The sequence below is a fragment of the Cydia fagiglandana genome, chromosome 4 (assembly GCF_963556715.1).
Source record: "Cydia fagiglandana chromosome 4, ilCydFagi1.1, whole genome shotgun sequence".
NCBI classification, from domain to species: domain Eukaryota; kingdom Metazoa; phylum Arthropoda; class Insecta; order Lepidoptera; family Tortricidae; genus Cydia; species Cydia fagiglandana.
The window spans coordinates 20,717-38,375 of record NC_085935.1 but is presented as its reverse complement, the minus strand read 5'-3'; the positions used below and the strand labels follow the sequence as shown (position 1 = coordinate 38,375).

At 36.7% G+C, this 17,659-nt stretch overlaps 1 protein-coding gene across 3 annotated transcripts; it reads right to left on the bottom strand.

Annotated features, from left to right (window-relative positions):
- Positions 1 to 1,563: 1,563 nt before the first annotated feature.
- LOC134663405 (plasmolipin-like) lies at positions 1,564 to 9,132 on the bottom strand. 3 transcript variants are annotated; one of them, XM_063519772.1, is made up of 5 exons: positions 8,712 to 9,132; positions 8,232 to 8,375; positions 7,705 to 7,875; positions 5,796 to 5,891; positions 1,564 to 4,342 (listed from the first exon to the last, which is right to left on the bottom strand). In XM_063519772.1, the coding sequence occupies exons 2-5, from the start codon at positions 8,367 to 8,369 to the stop codon at positions 4,202 to 4,204; spliced, it is 546 nt and encodes a 181-aa protein (XP_063375842.1). In that variant the 5' UTR covers positions 8,370 to 8,375; positions 8,712 to 9,132; the 3' UTR covers positions 1,564 to 4,201. The 3 variants fall into 3 exon arrangements, with proteins under 3 accessions (XP_063375842.1, XP_063375840.1, XP_063375841.1); XM_063519770.1 differs by having other exon boundaries at positions 8,232 to 8,372; XM_063519771.1 differs by lacking the exon at positions 8,712 to 9,132 and adding an exon at positions 8,541 to 8,590 and having other exon boundaries at positions 8,232 to 8,372.
- Between the last annotated feature and the right edge of the window lie 8,527 nt (positions 9,133 to 17,659).

The following is a 17,659-nucleotide window of genomic DNA, read 5'->3' as shown; positions in this document are numbered from 1 at the left end:
CTGGCGGGCTCTTCAGGTTTAGCTGCAGATGTCTGCACGGAGGGACTTAACGGGTTCGTAGTCAGACCTGGTTGGACTGGTGCGCGGGGCCTCTCCGCTAGTGTCGAGTTTTTCGGAGATTTTTTTCTAGGTGGTTTACGGTTACTAGGTGCTGGATCTTGCAGATCCATATCTGTTTGTACACCCACTGAGCGGGGATTCACCTGTTTCTCTCTTCTGGTCGCCATCGTGGCATCAGGTTGTGCTGCCGCTGTTTGTCTTAAAGCAACAGTATTTTTTAGCGCGTCAATTTCGAGGTCTTTGGATACAATAATTTTCTTGTAGTCATCAAGGGACGAGGACAATGACATAAAATGACTCTTAAGATCATGCAACTCCTGCCTAACGCCTTATGAACGTTTTACATAATAATATATTATCTTAAGCTAATTATCAGAGCAATTTATTGAAGTTAATATTATTCCATAGTAATATTGGATTATTATACAGATCAAATTTAATACTAAGAATTTCACAAAAAGATCGTCAAACATAAAAAAAAATTGTATAAAAAATACTAGTCTAGAATGTTTCTAGAATAAAATCTAAATGTCAATGTGTTTGAGAAAAGTCATTATTTACAGAGATCGAAAAGAAAGATGAAACATTTAATGTAACGTTTAATTAGTAACGTAACCAAGTTTACGAAGACCTTTTACTACCCGGTTGAATTGTTAAATGAAGTAATTCTTTCTAATAACTGATTATTTGGCATTTATTGTTATGATTGTGTTAGTTAAGGCGCTGTCAGCGCCTGAATATTTTTTATGAATTTATATTGTGTTCAATAAATAATTTAAAATAGGTACCAAAAATCAAAGCACATAAATAACATTAAGAAAACTTTTTTGTGCTGTCCTGTCTAAATTAAGCAGTTATATATTTCACATAGCTCACTTTTATAGGTAAGTACGTCGCCATTATCCGACATCACGTGCCTTCAACCTAAAATAGCTATCGGTACCCAACCTTTATACAACACAAAACACAGCATATATATTTTTATAATCTATTTGGAGCATTGTATAATTGTGATTTATATATCTTGTAATCATGTATGTACTGTAGTTTTATATAGACTTTTATTAATTAAAATGAATGTTGTTATCGCTTTATCGAGTAAACGTGCCTTTGATGTTAAAATTTAAAATTGTATGAGGCAGGTACTTTATGGAGTTTCATGTTTCTTGGACAATTCGTGGGCATTCACATATATACATATATGTATTAATAATAATTTATACCTAGGTACTTACCTACTTAAGTTATTATGAAAATTAGTTACATTGAGCATTTTTCATGTTGTTACATGGAGTCAAATCCAACAGAGAAAAATATGTGAATGCGTTAGTGAACGTACCTATCGAGAATCTTTAAAGTTTTTGAAGGTTATCTTATTATTTTCAAAATCTTGATATACTATAATTAAGTAGCTGTTTTCTTCTTCTTCTTAGTCGGATACTCTTGTCAGAGCAGTCGTGGTCATTGAGGTCGTTGTACGGCCTTTTTTGTTGTTTCCCGCCATGCGTAAGAAAACATTTTTCAGCCCCTATAACACTTTTTCAAAAATTCATTACATTTAGTACTAAATTGCGATTTCAGACAGTTTAGGTAGCTTTATAATCATATTCTCTCTAGCCGCCTAGAAGCCTTCTTCTAGAGGGTTTCTTGATTCAATCAAATGTTTATCTTTATTTTGACTAATCTAAATTAGGGGCTAGAAGATATGCTTTATCAGTGTTTATAATTACTAAAATTAGACTGATTGTAAGTCTGGCATTGTATGTGTGGCATGTACCTATGTATACATACTGATATAAAGTCATAAATGTATAGTGGTATGTTGACGTTTACCCATTTTATGCATCAATATCGTTAATATAGATATAGACTCGTGTCACGAAAACTTGGCAAAGAGTAGGTAGTATTGTAGGTACCTAATGTTTGTAAGTTGAAACACTACTTACTGGCTGGAGTGGCTGGTCACCGTATGTGACATCAGTGGAGAAAGGGTAAAGACATCATTTCTATCTATGTATTTTTTAAAGTATTTTTGTGTAAGCTTTAAATGTTTACAGTATTTAATGAGTATTTGTATTTAAATAGATAACTATATCTCAGCGGGACCTCTTTTGTTGAAATAAAAAGGTGTTGACACGATTAAAGCTTTTTATTAATATTTAATAACATCACAGTGAGCATTATATCATTTATAGAACAAATAACTATTTTAAATGTATGCGACAAATTGATTCAGACATTTGGTCATACCAATACTCAACTCAACATTTAATTATACATATATATTTTTTATTCTTATCTTTAACTTTAGGTACATAGATAGAACACGGTTCAGAAATAGATACTGCGGTCTCTTAAGGTGTGACGTGACGCTATAATGCTGATCTTGGTAATGTCAAAAAGTAGCCGGGAGCCCCAAACTAGGCTGAGCCTGTATCTTGGGACTTAACAAAAAGAGTCTTTAACAGTTGGATAAATTAAATCTAGATAACTTAAAAAAATATGTGAGAGTGTGTGATAATGGTAAGGTGTCAGAGTTGCGCTTGTGAGGGTGTATATATGTGTGCGTGTGCGTGTGTGTGTGTGTGTGTAAGGTGTAATGTACTGTGAAGCGAGCGAGTCAGGACCAGTTGACGAGAGACCTACAAATAAGAACGTAACTTATTTCTATGGAGTGGTGTTTGAAAGAGATGAATTTCTATATCTAAAGATTAACTTTAGCAAATTAGGCTAAAATATGAGCGTGATGAAACGACGTATATATTAATAAAACATTCCTTAACATTAGAAAACAATTCCGCACACTCTCTTACAGGCAATCAATCCCATAGACACTTGTTGCAATTAGCCTTATTTACTTGGCTTGGTGTCAATAAATTCCAAAACGAATCAAAATGCTACAGGAGAACAAGGGAAGATATGTGACTTGCCATAATTGCTTAACAATTATATCAAACTTGTAAAAATTGTCAAAGACTTTACTCTGCGACGACGGCCTGTAACCGAGCTCGCGGCTGCGCTAGCTTATATAAATGCCTTGAAAATATACTGTAAAATTGGACCAATAGTGTAAACATTATATTTGACACAAACATGAGCTAATAAGCTAGGTAATAAGTACGGACGGATGTACATTAATTCATATAGGTATACCTACTTAAGATCACCACCAGAAATAGTTGGATAGGAACACCACCAAACTATAAGGTCCATAAGAACAGGTGTACGAGTCCATTTATGTTGAAGATCCATTAATAAAATTATCGTTTGTATTAATTTAGAAAAAAAATATATATTCAAAACCAAAACTACTTTCAATTCATCATTAAAAAATGGATATCTGGTTTCATACAATTTTATTCTTAGAGGTTTTGTATTCTTAAAATCTCATAGTTAGTTAATAAATGCCTATGAAGATATGTTAAGGTAAAGTATATCGTATATATTTGAACTTAACTACCGTTATTTACAAGTAAGTCATTAGTGATTTATTAACGAATATCACAAACAATAATAATATCATCGCTTAAAACTAACATAAATTAGATAAGTACATTTGAGGTACACATTTACATGATTACGACTGATTAAGAATTACTTAATAAATACATATTAATAGAATTATTTCATAAATACGTTACCCTCCACTAAACACTTGTCTCCCGTTTCTAAAGAAAAATCGCTCAAAAAGTAAAAGGCTGGCTTAAAGCGCGTCATGCCTTTTAAAACTGTAATTTCGTCGACGATACAGTCGCGGCCATTACCCTAAGCTAAGGAAGACCTTCACGAAACAAATACTCAGGTAACTGAACTAGACAATAATTTTATCAATACGACAATTAATATTTTAATTACAACGCTTTTGATTTGATCTATCCGACCTCTATGTCGATGCAGTGAACGAGTGTTGCTCGCAGTGGATGGACATGCAAGTAGCGGCGACACCAACGGGTAGATAATGTGTGGGGTATGTATATAATCAATAACGACACGTCTAAAGTATTTGCAGAGAAGCAGGAGCTTATTTGGTTTTTCTTCATAAGACTCAGAAAATTACTCGACTGGCTGAAGGAAAACAAGCCAAGGTGGGAATCCAGTTCGGGTCCGCCGCGGTGCCGTCATGCCGCCGGCCTCGGTGCGACTAGGGCAGCGCGGGCGGCGTGGTGATGTGCGTCTGCTTGGTGTGGACGCGGGAGCCCTGCGCCAGCTCGCCCGCCTTCAGCGCCTTGGCTTTCAGGAACGCGTCCACACCGTACAACACCATCGCCAGGTACCCGAAGAACTGCAACAACGATCGGACTCATTGAGAGGAACGTGCTACGAGTACGACATGACATGACATGAACCGTCGGATTCAGATGTTCGACTAACAATCCGTAAACCTAATTGCCGAGACGGAATCGTCTTGGGTCGTCCCATTCGTTTTTCGTCAAGTTCTTAAATTAGTCCTATTCTGCTTTCGTCACTCATTCTACATTCGTCACAATCGTCGGTGGCTTTCAATGTAGAATGAGTGACGAAAGCAGAATAGAACTAATTTAAGAACTTGACGAAAAACGAATGGGGCGACCCAAGACGATACCGCCGAGACGTGCAAGGCTAAGGCAACCTAACCTAACCGTCAGTCCCTATTTGCACCCGGACAACATTTGCGTAAAGTAAAGCGGTAGCCAAGGTAACGATCTCTCAACGAGCTTGTAGTTCAGACTTCACACTATAATGTACGTAGGTACCTCATAATATGCCGTGTAAGACAGATAACAAGGCCTATACTTAGCGCAAATTGCGCAATGGTTTAGTCAGTATAGATGAAGTAGTTAAGGTAGCGCTGACACGACACCAGCATGCCGGTACGTGACTAGATTACCTTCTTCACAGTATTCACTGCCCTAACACCATGTCTAGTTGTAATAATGCATAGGTGAACTCGCGTCTACAATTACATATTATATTGGTAGTACTTACCTAACCTACCTACTCGTACTCGTCACTATTGTTCTCATTTAATATACTTAGGGGTATTAATAATAAAATTAAAACTCGAGTCATTCGAATACAAATTTTTATATCACATTTCTGCTCTGTCGATTTCAAGTATAGCTCTGCCCACTAGAAGTTTAGACTAATAATAACACAACGACGACGACGAACAGACGAAAAGTGTATTGCTCAACGATTCACAACTAATTTTACAAGCGGAAGGAATCGATCAGAGTTAAATCAAGCTGAAAATTGTCTAATGCTTAGATTTTTCGTTAGTCGCGACCCCTAGTGTCAAGTAACATTATATTATACTGAAAATCCGCTACTTGACGCTAGATGTCGACTGCTAAAATAAGCAGCGTTTTGATTACGCGCTAGTCATGGGGATTGGCGATCTAGTGTCATTAGTCAATACCTACTCTATGCCATAAGTGAGTAACATACTGAAGGTCAAGTATCGAGTAGAATTAGTTATATACTGTATGATGTCATTGTAAATGGATAGTCTTTGAGTTTAGGCCTAAATGTGTTGCAGAATAAATGTGACAGGCCACGTCGAAAGGGACCTTATTGCGGTCGGTGCTACTAATGTAAACAAAAGTCACTAGTAAATTCATCATTCAGAAACAATTTCAATATGGCGGTTTGTTTACATAGTTAGCAAGTTCCATAGAATGACACTATAATGCGGTACTAGGCGACGTAAGCGTCGACCGCCCGAAGGTCCCTGTCTCAATGTTGAGTAGACTCACCCCCGCAGCGGAGTAGGCGGCGTTGCCGAAGGCCACCGCCATCGTGGCCGCGATCAGGTTCAGGAACGTCAGCACCACGCACCCCACCATCTCCACCTGCACACACACACACACACACACACACATCACTCATTCAGCTGTTAATTACACTACTCACTAAGAACAATAAAATATAAAAAATATACTAAGTATTAAATAGGTAATTATTTTATATGAAATACAACGTAAATACCCGTCATAACGGGAACACGTTGTGTGAACTTTAGCCGTTTTTTTTCGGTGAAAAAACTGAACAATGTAAAATATTAATTTCCTTGTGGTTTCAATTCAAGTACGGTTTATCTTAGTTTGAAAGTATTTCATATGTACATAAAACCTGCAGTTTGAAATAAAAATACACAATGGAACAGAAGGTTTGATTTCCATATAAAATTGATAATGTTAGTTCTCGTTTCTGCCACAACTCTTCTCTTTCCACACAAACTCTAGTAGCTTGATGAATTTATAATCATTAATCAACCTTAATCAACATTCAACAATGTGTGTTACCTTTTAATAGAAAATGTCACAAATACTCGTAATGGTTAGGGAGGCGAGGTAGCTAAATGGCGTAATTCAACGGCGCCGTCGAGACCTATCAAAATCGAAAGATAAAATAATTTCGAAAAGAAAAGCTCGTATGGCAAAAACCATTTTAGCGGTGGGTTTGGCGTGTACGGTTTTTCAAAAATGTTAAAAAAAACAGTTACTTGGGCATTCTCGAGCGCGTCAGATATTCATACTACGTATGCCCCGAGTGCCTCTGATAACAACGGTATACTAATCTGCCGGTTTGCGTGGTGGGGGTAGGCATATAAAGTAGTCAAAAATGCAAAAAAAAAAATGTACTCGGGCGCGTCAGATTTTCGGAAGGGGTGTTAAGTAGGCCCCAAGGAAGCTTCCTTTAAAAAAACTGACGATTTCGGCGTGACGATAAGTTACGATGAATTTTTGAAAATGCAAAAAAAAAAAGTTTTTTCGAAATACTCGAGCGCGTCAGATTTTCATAGGGGAGGTTTATCTCGGTATCCTGAAAGCATATTTTTTTAATCTGACAAAAATGTTGGTGGGTTCTCTTAATCTGACCGATTTTATGATGCTTCAAGTCAAAAAGTTTTAACTTTGGACAAAAATGTAAAGAGACCTTTTTTGTGTAAAATAAAATTACCTTTTTTGTTTATTTAAACTTTTTTTTTTGTAAAATGTATCGTTCGCGACTTATATGCCGCAACGCGTTCTTAGGAAGACGATTGGCTCCTCCACACTTCCGGTCATGCGGAAACCGGCAGATTTTGTATTTTTAGTAAGTTTTAGATTATATTCTTCAAAATAAAAAATAAAAAAATCGCGCTCGAGAATACCGGATTAACGTTTTTTTTTTACAAGTTCGCGACCCTATAACTCGGCGGCGTCAAGGACTTATCGTCAGATTAGTTAAATTTAGTCTTTAAACACTAAAATCAACCCCCAATATCTTAATCTGACGCGCTCGAGTATTTCAGACTATCCATTTTTTTTTACTAATCTGATCGTCTATCCTAGGCGCGCGTCACTAGATATAGAGCTAAATACTTTACAAGGTTGTTCTATTAGGTCTAAGGTATCTCTCATATCTTAAACTGCCACGCTCGAGTATTGCAAAAAGTTCCCCTATTCGCCTCCCTAACTATAAGCAAGGAAATCCATAGGAGGTCACTGATTTAAACTTTCACGATTATTAAACATTATCAAACTGCACAACGGGACTTAATCGCGTATTTAAGTTTTAAGATTTACCTCCGACAACAAATGTCGAAACGTCGGAGGTAAATCTTAAAACTTAAATACGCGATTAAGTCCCGTTGTGCAGTTTGATAATCCATAGGTGTACCTTGAGCCACTTGAAGTTGTGGTACTTCTCGACGACGTGGTAGAGGTACATGAGCAGCAGCCCGCCGGTGCACGCCAGCCCCACCAGCGACACGAACACGAAGTACACGCCGCGCCCGTTCGACCGGAATGCGCTCGCCTCCACGCAGGTGAAGCACAGCAGGTTCAACACCTAACCAACACAACATGCAACATATAACATTAGCCAGGCCATGTGGTGCCACAGGCCATGCTGATACAAAAAAGCTAGATTTTGGCTCAAGTAACTGGAAGACACAGAGTGAGGGTGTAGCACAGCAAGAGAGGCTACCCTGTAGTTAACTAACTGTATTAACTGGAGTAAAAATTTATTTTAATTATCAGTTCAAAAAGCTATAATTAACTTTATCTACTCATCTAATTGTTGTCTGACATTTAAACACCAAGGTCAGACTAATGCACAACTTTTTTTTCTCATTACAGTTCTGATAGGTGAATTTTTCAAGCAGTGTGTACAAGTATCAGTTTAGATTGACCATAATAACTTACAACAAGCACAGCTTTAATGATGCCAGGCGGAGTGACAATGTATGAGAGATCGAAGCGTGTCTCCGTGATGAACACAGTGTTGGTGGAGCCCAGCGACTGCGCCGGGGGCGCCGGCGGCGGCCCGCTCGGGTATGCCATATTCTGCTCACAATTAGAAAGCAAGTGTGTTTTATATCAGGGAGACTTGCATGGTTGGTGACTCTTGTGTTACCCATTTTAGACTCAGTAATTACACAAATTACCTATTACTATTAATTGCAATAGTAACCAATTTCCTGAACAAAAACCAGAAATATACATAATTCCTACCTTGGAAATTAGTAAATCACAGCAGTGTTGTAAGTAATGTTTTCCTGTTACTATTAACAGAACAATTCTCTTGAACTGAAGCACTAATAAACCACTCCCACTGCTATGATTATACTATACTTCATTATAATTCACAATAACAAGCAGATAAGACATGACACCAATACCCACCGATATCCCGACAAGTATCCCTCCTACGGTGGTCCTCGACAAGTAGCTGCGAGCTCCGGCGGCCGAGATAAACTGCGGATGCGGGGCGTCCTCACCCACCACCCGTCACCTTGGCACTCATTACTAAACTATGAAAACATATTACACACGTCAATGACTCACGTTACCTATATTTACTAATCGTTTGTGCTCGGCGTGAGCGCATTTTTCACAACAAACCACTCGTATCAAACCAAATTGCACTATTGTTTTCAAGATTAAGTACCTATATCGTTACGAATATCAAGAATCTACTGATAAAATGAACAGTATCCACATACTACACCGTTATCAATAAAACAATGAGATGAATGCCTGAGTTCTAAATAACTTTGTGATAAAACTATTATGTTTCCTACTCAACTGCATTGGTGCTTTTTCATTTGTGTTACGACTCTGCCGGTAAGTGCGAAAAGAATGCCGAATGAATACGCATGAAATACGCACTTGTTGAATTCGTTGAATTAAACGTCAAAGTGACGTATAAATTCCATTCTACGCAAGTGTCTATAATACAGTAAAACGGAACGTTATGTTCAAACCCGTTAGCCCCCTTAAAAAAGCGCTTGAATCTGTCCCATATTATATTCTTTGATCTGTCCGCACTTTAAATTCGATTTAACAACCAAGGCTTAAAGTTGAAAATCCAACAACGCTTAATAAAAAGCGTCACCGCCATAGATAGATAGATAGATAGATAAATCATTTATTTGACAGCTGCAATGACACACAATATAATTTTAAACACATCATAACAGAAAGAAAAAACAATAATTATTACACTAACAAAGAAAATTGAGTTACAAAGAAAATAGCATAGAAATGAGTAGGTACAAAAGTAAAATTTTATAAAAGTAGGTAGGTACAAACTGTGTGCGTTGCAGCAGGACAAAAGGGTCACGGCTCAGTGGTACGCTTCGCTCTTTCGAGCAAAGCACTGATTTTCTGCCGGAACCCAGGTCACAACAAATATTATATTTATGGAGAAGTATTTACGTACGTCGGAAACAATCGTACAGTGTAAGTGTGATATGTGCATGTCGTGTGATAATTTTTTGATAAAATACTTAGTTAGTAGGTAAAATCGACCCGTGTGTACTGTGTAAGTCTCCCAGTTGTGTGACACCAGCCTCACCATGTTATATCCTAAAGTATATAACATGTATATAACATGGTATAGTATGAATAAATACACATGTATGCATTTGTGCCATTCGAACGCTTTTTTAACGCGCGGCCGGTGAAAAAGCCATCGTGAGAATGGGCGCTTCGGCCATTAGCACTTTAGGCCCCGTTCGCACGGCAGCTTTTTCAACGCGCGTAAAAAAAGCGTTAGCCTATTATGTGCAAGTATGAATTTGACAAAATTCTTAAATTTGAATGGACATTGTGGCTTAGCACTTCTGGTATCACAAATTATATCAATCAATTTTTTTTTTTATTAAAATCGGAGTTCATGCAGCACACGTCGATTTCATATGGAATGGTCCCATCGGCTTCACAGCAGATACACAGTGGCTTCACAGGCTTCACTACCCACTTTTGAAGTGAGGCTACTAGCGCCATCTGTGATCAATAGCTTTAAGTAAGTGGCGTAGCTGTTTATCTACTCGTTAATAGATGGACTGAGTGTCAGTGTTCAACTATGAGCTAACAACAGTTGGAGGGAATGGGAGGAATGGGATGGGAGCCTACTTAAATATTTATTATATTCTGTTTTAGCTAGAGTTTATGTGCGAAAAATTACAATACATTTACTTACCCAAGAGTTTATACATCTCTGTTTTAGACTTTTAACTAGTAACTATAGATAGACGGTCCAGCAAATCTTGTCGCGCGAAACTCAAGTTTTCTACGAAACAATATCCCTTCGCTCCTACATTTTTCAAATTTGTCGCCTTTTTCTATTGACAAGATCTGCTTGACCAACTATATATTTTGACGACCGATATGGCCTAGTGGGTAATTAACGTATTTAATTTGATAATTATTAATACTGTATAGCCAGCGTGTTTTATTTCTAACTTACAAAACCTTAACAAATTATACGCTTACCCTCCTCAAGAATCACTCTGATTATTGGTAAAAACCGCATAAAAATCCGTTCAGTAGTTTTCACTGAAATGATTTTGATTACGATTTACTTACTCCTCTCTTAATAGTTGAGCCAAAATACGGGCCTATAGTTGCAACCGCTGTGTAGCGCTGTTCCCGTGCACGGGCCCAATAGCTCCAGAGCTCTTCAGAGCTCGGACCAGTAGGTCGGCAGGGATTGATTGGTCTGGCCCCCATCCCCACTCCCCGTTAAAATAATTAGGAAGACAAACCCTAAACTAAGAAGAGAAAATTCTGAACCGCTGAACTTTCTCAAACCATACATCTGTAGAACTGAGGAGTTGTTAGTCAATATTGACTAACGATTTATTTTAAAGTAAAGATACAAGAATTGAATGAGCACATGTTTACCTAGTAAAAGTAGTCAAAAACCTATGCAAGATTTAAAGCACACATACAAACACATACACACACATACACACACATACACATAAATAGAAATATAAGGCAAGTTACATACAACTAAAGAATTCTCTCACTGCAGCGCATGGCAAAGCAAGTAAAGAGCGCTGGTGGCCTAGCATGCGACTTTCAATCCGGAGGTCGCGCCTCGCAGGTTCAAACCCCAGCTCATACCAAGGAGTTTTCCGAACTTATGTACGAAATATCATTTGATATTTAGCAGAAACCAAGACTAATAAGAATCTTATTATAAGATAAAGTTTCCCTCTGGATTGGAAGGCCAGTAATACCTACATATTACAAACGATTTCTACCCACTTTACCATGCATAACAAAAATTATAGTATAAATTATAGTGTAGATTGTAGTAATTATTATGTATATAATATTGTTTACATTTAAATTAATTAGTGCACGCTAGCCCAAAAAAAAAAAAAAGTGTTGTTTTATAAGTGTATCTCATGTAAGTGAATTTTGTAAATTCTTAATGAGATAATAAATGTCTTAAACCATAAACCATAGATGATTGTCGCTTTCATAAAACCTACGCTAATTATTGAGATTAGTTATCACGTAGGATGAGCCGTGGCAAAGCGCCGGGATAACACGAGGAAGATGATGAAATGTGTTGTTACCAGTAATATTAAAATCCAATAGATGGCGCTTCTCTACAAAGACGTTCAAAATAGATCGCGCTGTTAAGATTTTTCTACAGAACACCTACATGTTTTGCTGATGGGTTGGTTAGGTAAGGTTCGGAGTTAGGTTAGGTTTTGAGTTAGGTTAGGTTTTGAGTTAGGTTAGGTTTTGAGTTAGGTTAGGTTTTGAGTTAGGTTAGGTTTTGAGTTAGGTTAGGTTTTGAGTTAGGTTAGGTTTTGAGTTAGGTTAGGTTTTGAGTTAGGTTAGGTTTTGAGTTAGGTTAGGTTTTGAGTTAGGTTAGGTTTTGAGTTAGGTTAGGTTTTGAGTTAGGTTAGGTTTTGAGTTAGGTTAGGTTTTGAGTTAGGTTAGGTTTTGAGTTAGGTTAGGTTTTGAGTTAGGTTAGGTTTTGAGTTAGGTTAGGTTTTGAGTTAGGTTAGGTTTTGAGTTAGGTTAGGTTTTGAGTTAGGTTAGGTTTTGAGTTAGGTTAGGTTTTGAGTTAGGTTAGGTTTTGAGTTAGGTTAGGTTTTGAGTTAGGTTAGGTTTTGAGTTAGGTTAGGTTTTGAGTTAGGTTAGGTTTTGAGTTAGGTTAGGTTTTGAGTTAGGTTAGGTTTTGAGTTAGGTTAGGTTTTGAGTTAGGTTAGGTTTTGAGTTAGGTTAGGTTAGGTTAGGTTAGGTTAGGTTAGGTTAGGTTAGGTTAGGTTAGGTTAGGTTAGGTTAGGTTAGGTTAGGTTAGGTTAGGTTAGGTTAGGTTAGGTTAGGTTAGGTTAGGTTAGGTTAGGTTAGGTTAGGTTAGGTTAGGTTAGGTTAGGTTAGGTTAGGTTAGGTTAGGTTAGGTTAGGTTAGGTTAGGTTAGGTTAGGTTAGGTTAGGTTAGGTTAGGTTAGGTTAGGTTAGGTTAGGTTAGGTTAGGTTAGGTTAGGTTAGGTTAGGTTAGGTTAGGTTAGGTTAGGTTAGGTTAGGTTAGGTTAGGTTAGGTTAGGTTAGGTTAGGTTAGGTTAGGTTAGGTTAGGTTAGGTTAGGTTAGGTTAGGTTAGGTTAGGTTAGGTTAGGTTAGGTTAGGTTAGGTTAGGTTAGGTTAGGTTAGGTTAGGTTAGGTTAGGTTAGGTTAGGTTAGGTTAGGTTAGGTTAGGTTAGGTTAGGTTAGGTTAGGTTAGGTTAGGTTAGGTTAGGTTAGGTTAGGTTAGGTTAGGTTAGGTTAGGTTAGGTTAGGTTAGGTTAGGTTAGGTTAGGTTAGGTTAGGTTAGGTTAGGTTAGGTTAGGTTAGGTTAGGTTAGGTTAGGTTAGGTTAGGTTAGGTTAGGTTAGGTTAGGTTAGGTTAGGTTAGGTTAGGTTAGGTTAGGTTAGGTTAGGTTAGGTTAGGTTAGGTTAGGTTAGGTTAGGTTAGGTTAGGTTAGGTTAGGTTAGGTTAGGTTAGGTTAGGTTAGGTTAGGTTAGGTTAGGTTAGGTTAGGTTAGGTTAGGTTAGGTTAGGTTAGGTTAGGTTAGGTTAGGTTAGGTTAGGTTAGGTTAGGTTAGGTTAGGTTAGGTTAGGTTAGGTTAGGTTAGGTTAGGTTAGGTTAGGTTAGGTTAGGTTAGGTTAGGTTAGGTTAGGTTAGGTTAGGTTAGGTTAGGTTAGGTTAGGTTAGGTTAGGTTAGGTTAGGTTAGGTTAGGTTAGGTTAGGTTAGGTTAGGTTAGGTTAGGTTAGGTTAGGTTAGGTTAGGTTAGGTTAGGTTAGGTTAGGTTAGGTTAGGTTAGGTTAGGTTAGGTTAGGTTAGGTTAGGTTAGGTTAGGTTAGGTTAGGTTAGGTTAGGTTAGGTTAGGTTAGGTTAGGTTAGGTTAGGTTAGGTTAGGTTAGGTTAGGTTAGGTTAGGTTAGGTTAGGTTAGGTTAGGTTAGGTTAGGTTAGGTTAGGTTAGGTTAGGTTAGGTTAGGTTAGGTTAGGTTAGGTTAGGTTAGGTTAGGTTAGGTTAGGTTAGGTTAGGTTAGGTTAGGTTAGGTTAGGTTAGGTTAGGTTAGGTTAGGTTAGGTTAGGTTAGGTTAGGTTAGGTTAGGTTAGGTTAGGTTAGGTTAGGTTAGGTTAGGTTAGGTTAGGTTAGGTTAGGTTAGGTTAGGTTAGGTTAGGTTAGGTTAGGTTAGGTTAGGTTAGGTTAGGTTAGGTTAGGTTAGGTTAGGTTAGGTTAGGTTAGGTTAGGTTAGGTTAGGTTAGGTTAGGTTAGGTTAGGTTAGGTTAGGTTAGGTTAGGTTAGGTTAGGTTAGGTTAGGTTAGGTTAGGTTAGGTTAGGTTAGGTTAGGTTAGGTTAGGTTAGGTTAGGTTAGGTTAGGTTAGGTTAGGTTAGGTTAGGTTAGGTTAGGTTAGGTTAGGTTAGGTTAGGTTAGGTTAGGTTAGGTTAGGTTAGGTTAGGTTAGGTTAGGTTAGGTTAGGTTAGGTTAGGTTAGGTTAGGTTAGGTTAGGTTAGGTTAGGTTAGGTTAGGTTAGGTTAGGTTAGGTTAGGTTAGGTTAGGTTAGGTTAGGTTAGGTTAGGTTAGGTTAGGTTAGGTTAGGTTAGGTTAGGTTAGGTTAGGTTAGGTTAGGTTAGGTTAGGTTAGGTTAGGTTAGGTTAGGTTAGGTTAGGTTAGGTTAGGTTAGGTTAGGTTAGGTTAGGTTAGGTTAGGTTAGGTTAGGTTAGGTTAGGTTAGGTTAGGTTAGGTTAGGTTAGGTTAGGTTAGGTTAGGTTAGGTTAGGTTAGGTTAGGTTAGGTTAGGTTAGGTTAGGTTAGGTTAGGTTAGGTTAAGGGTACGTCCTTCGGTAGATTTGGCTCAAACTCGGTATATAAGGGTTTCTTAAGGAGATCTAAAATCTGAACCCCCCTTTAGGGGTGGAAATCCCCCCCCTTCTGGGACCTCCCATACAAATTTTTCAGTTTTTATTTTTTAAAAATTAAAGTTACAAGACTATATGATTGGATTTGGGGTTGAACAAAAGATATTAAAATTTTACAGAAACGGTTTTTTTTTCATCTCTCTAGCTCTAAAAATAAAGATTTTAGACCCGGGTCAAATTTTTATTTTTCATTTTTTGATTTTTTTTTTTGTCCAAATCGGTCCCAAAAAAGGTCTATGTATACGGAAATGCATTAATCGCTAGTACTTTGTACTAGCGACAGCTCAAAACTGAAGTCCATTTTGCTTTATCTCTTACGGTTTTCGAGATATATCGTTCTGAAGGTACGAATTTACGAAAAAACTTTGCTATTAGCTCCATCAGGGGCTGATGACTTTTTGTATGGAAATATTGAAATCCGATTCGCACTTGACCGTTTTACATACATTAATTTTTTTTTTTTGTAATTTCGGGTTAGTAAGTTCGGGTCATGATTTATATGGTAATCACCATCATCATCATCATCATCATCATCATCATCATCATCATTTTCGCTTTCAGTCGCCCACTGCTGAGTATAGGCCTCTCTTCGTGTACGCCACTTATATACATGCATTTATGTGTATGGTAATATTTAGTACAAAGTGACATGGCATAATGTATATTGACATAATCTGTCAAACTGTCAAATTGGTTTTTTTTTGTCAAATTTAGTGTAGAGTATTATATTTTGTCATAGTTTAGTACTAAATGTCAATGTTGGGTAATTTTTTGTAGACTGCATTTCTCATCTTAAGGGCCGGCAACGCACTTGCAGCCCCAGTGATCGCTGTGCGTATGTATTTTTGGGCGAGTTTTTGGGTTTCGTATGGGAATCTTTGGTACAAAGGGGCATGTTACAGTGTCCCAGTGTATATTGACATGATCTGTCAAATTGTCAAATTTGACAGTTTTTGTCAAATTTAGTGTAAGATCATATTTTGTCATGGTTAAGTACAAAATAAAATTACTTAAATATTATTATTGAATAGAATAGAATAGGTAATTATATGGTAATCATCATCATCATCATTTTCGCTTTCAGTCGCCCACTGCTGACCTATAGGCCTCTCTTCGTGTACGCCACTTATATACATGCATTTATGTGTATGGTAATATTTAGTACAAAGTGACATGGCATAATGTATATTGACATAATCTGTCAAACTGTCAAATTGGTTTTTTTTGTCAAATTTAGTGTAGAGTATTATATTTTGTCATAGTTTAGTACTAAATGTCAATGTTGGGTAATTTTTTGTAGACTGCATTTCTCATCTTAAGGGCCGGCAACGCACTTGCAGCCCCAGTGATCGCTGTGCGTATGTATTTTTGGGCGAGTTTTTGGGTTTCGTATGGGAATCTTTGGTACAAAGGGACATGTTACAGTGTCCTAGTGTATATTGACATGATCTGTCAAACTGTCAAATTTGACAGTTTTTGTCAAATTTAGTGTAAGATCATATTTTGTCATGGTTAAGTACAAAATAAAATTACTTGAATATTATTATTGAATAGAATAGAATAGGTAATTATATGGTAATCATCATCATCATCATTATCGCTTTCAGTCGCCCACTGCTGACCTATAGGCCTCTCTTCGTGTACGCCACTTATATACATGCATTTATGTGTATGGTAATATTAAGTACAAAGTGACATGGCATAATGTATATTGACATAATCTGGCAAACTGTCAAATTTGTTCGATTTTGTCAAATTTGGTGTACCTAAATCTCAATACCTCCGAAACCAGCGAAATAAGTTTTCTGAATTTTTGGCCATTTAATCTATAAACATATCTCAAAAAGAAAACACTCTTATGGTACTGACACGACTATTTGTCGAAATAAGCCACACTTATACAGAATTAAAAATAAGTCTGTTGAAATCATAAAATTTTAAAACTCTAATTACAAATAATCTATATGGACAACAAGCGTCAAAAGTATTCTTAAACTATTTTTTAATGGAGTACATCAAGTAATCAAGATCAAAAAATGTGGAAAAAAGTGCAAGATAAAAAAGTGAATTTTCAAATGATATTTACGTAAGACCACGCTGTTTTAAGGAGTGGCGCGACTTGATATTACTTTACACAGAAACTAATCTATAGAAAATTCTTAAATTTTGTGTGATTATTGTCCAATAACAGATACATCAAAGCAGTATGAAATAAGTGTGCGTCGTCTTTCAAAGTTTTGAGAAATTAAATGTCAAAGTAACAATTTTCTTGAAGTAAGCTTTTTGGGTTACAAAATCTTGAATATCTCAAGAACTATTACACTAATCAGAGTTCTATTTGCTGCTATATATTAACAATAAGTTTTAAAATCGAATCCTATTATCAAAATTAGCCACACTTATACGGGATTTAAATTAGTCAGTTGAAATCATAAAATCTTAAAACTCTAATTACAGATAATTTAAATGAACAAAAAGCATCAAAATTATTCTTTAACCTATTTTTTAAACGGGGTCAAGTAATCAAGATCAAAAAATGTGTCAAAAAGTGCAAGACAAAAAAGTGAATTTTCAAATGATATTTACGTAAAACCACGCTGTTTTAAGGAGTGGCGCGACTAGATATTACTTTACACAGAAACTATTCTATAGAAAATTCTGAAATTTTGTATGGTTACTGTCCAATAACAGATATATTAAAGCAGTATGAAATAAGTGTGCGTCGTCTTTCAAAGTTTTGAGAAATTAAATGTCAAAGTAACAATTTTCTTGAAGTAAGTTTTTTAGGTTACAAAATCTTGAATATCTCGAGAACTATTACACTAATCAGAGTTCTGTTTGCTGTTATATATTAACAATAAGTTTTAAAATCGAATCCTATTATCAAAATTAGCCACACTTATACGGGATTCAAAA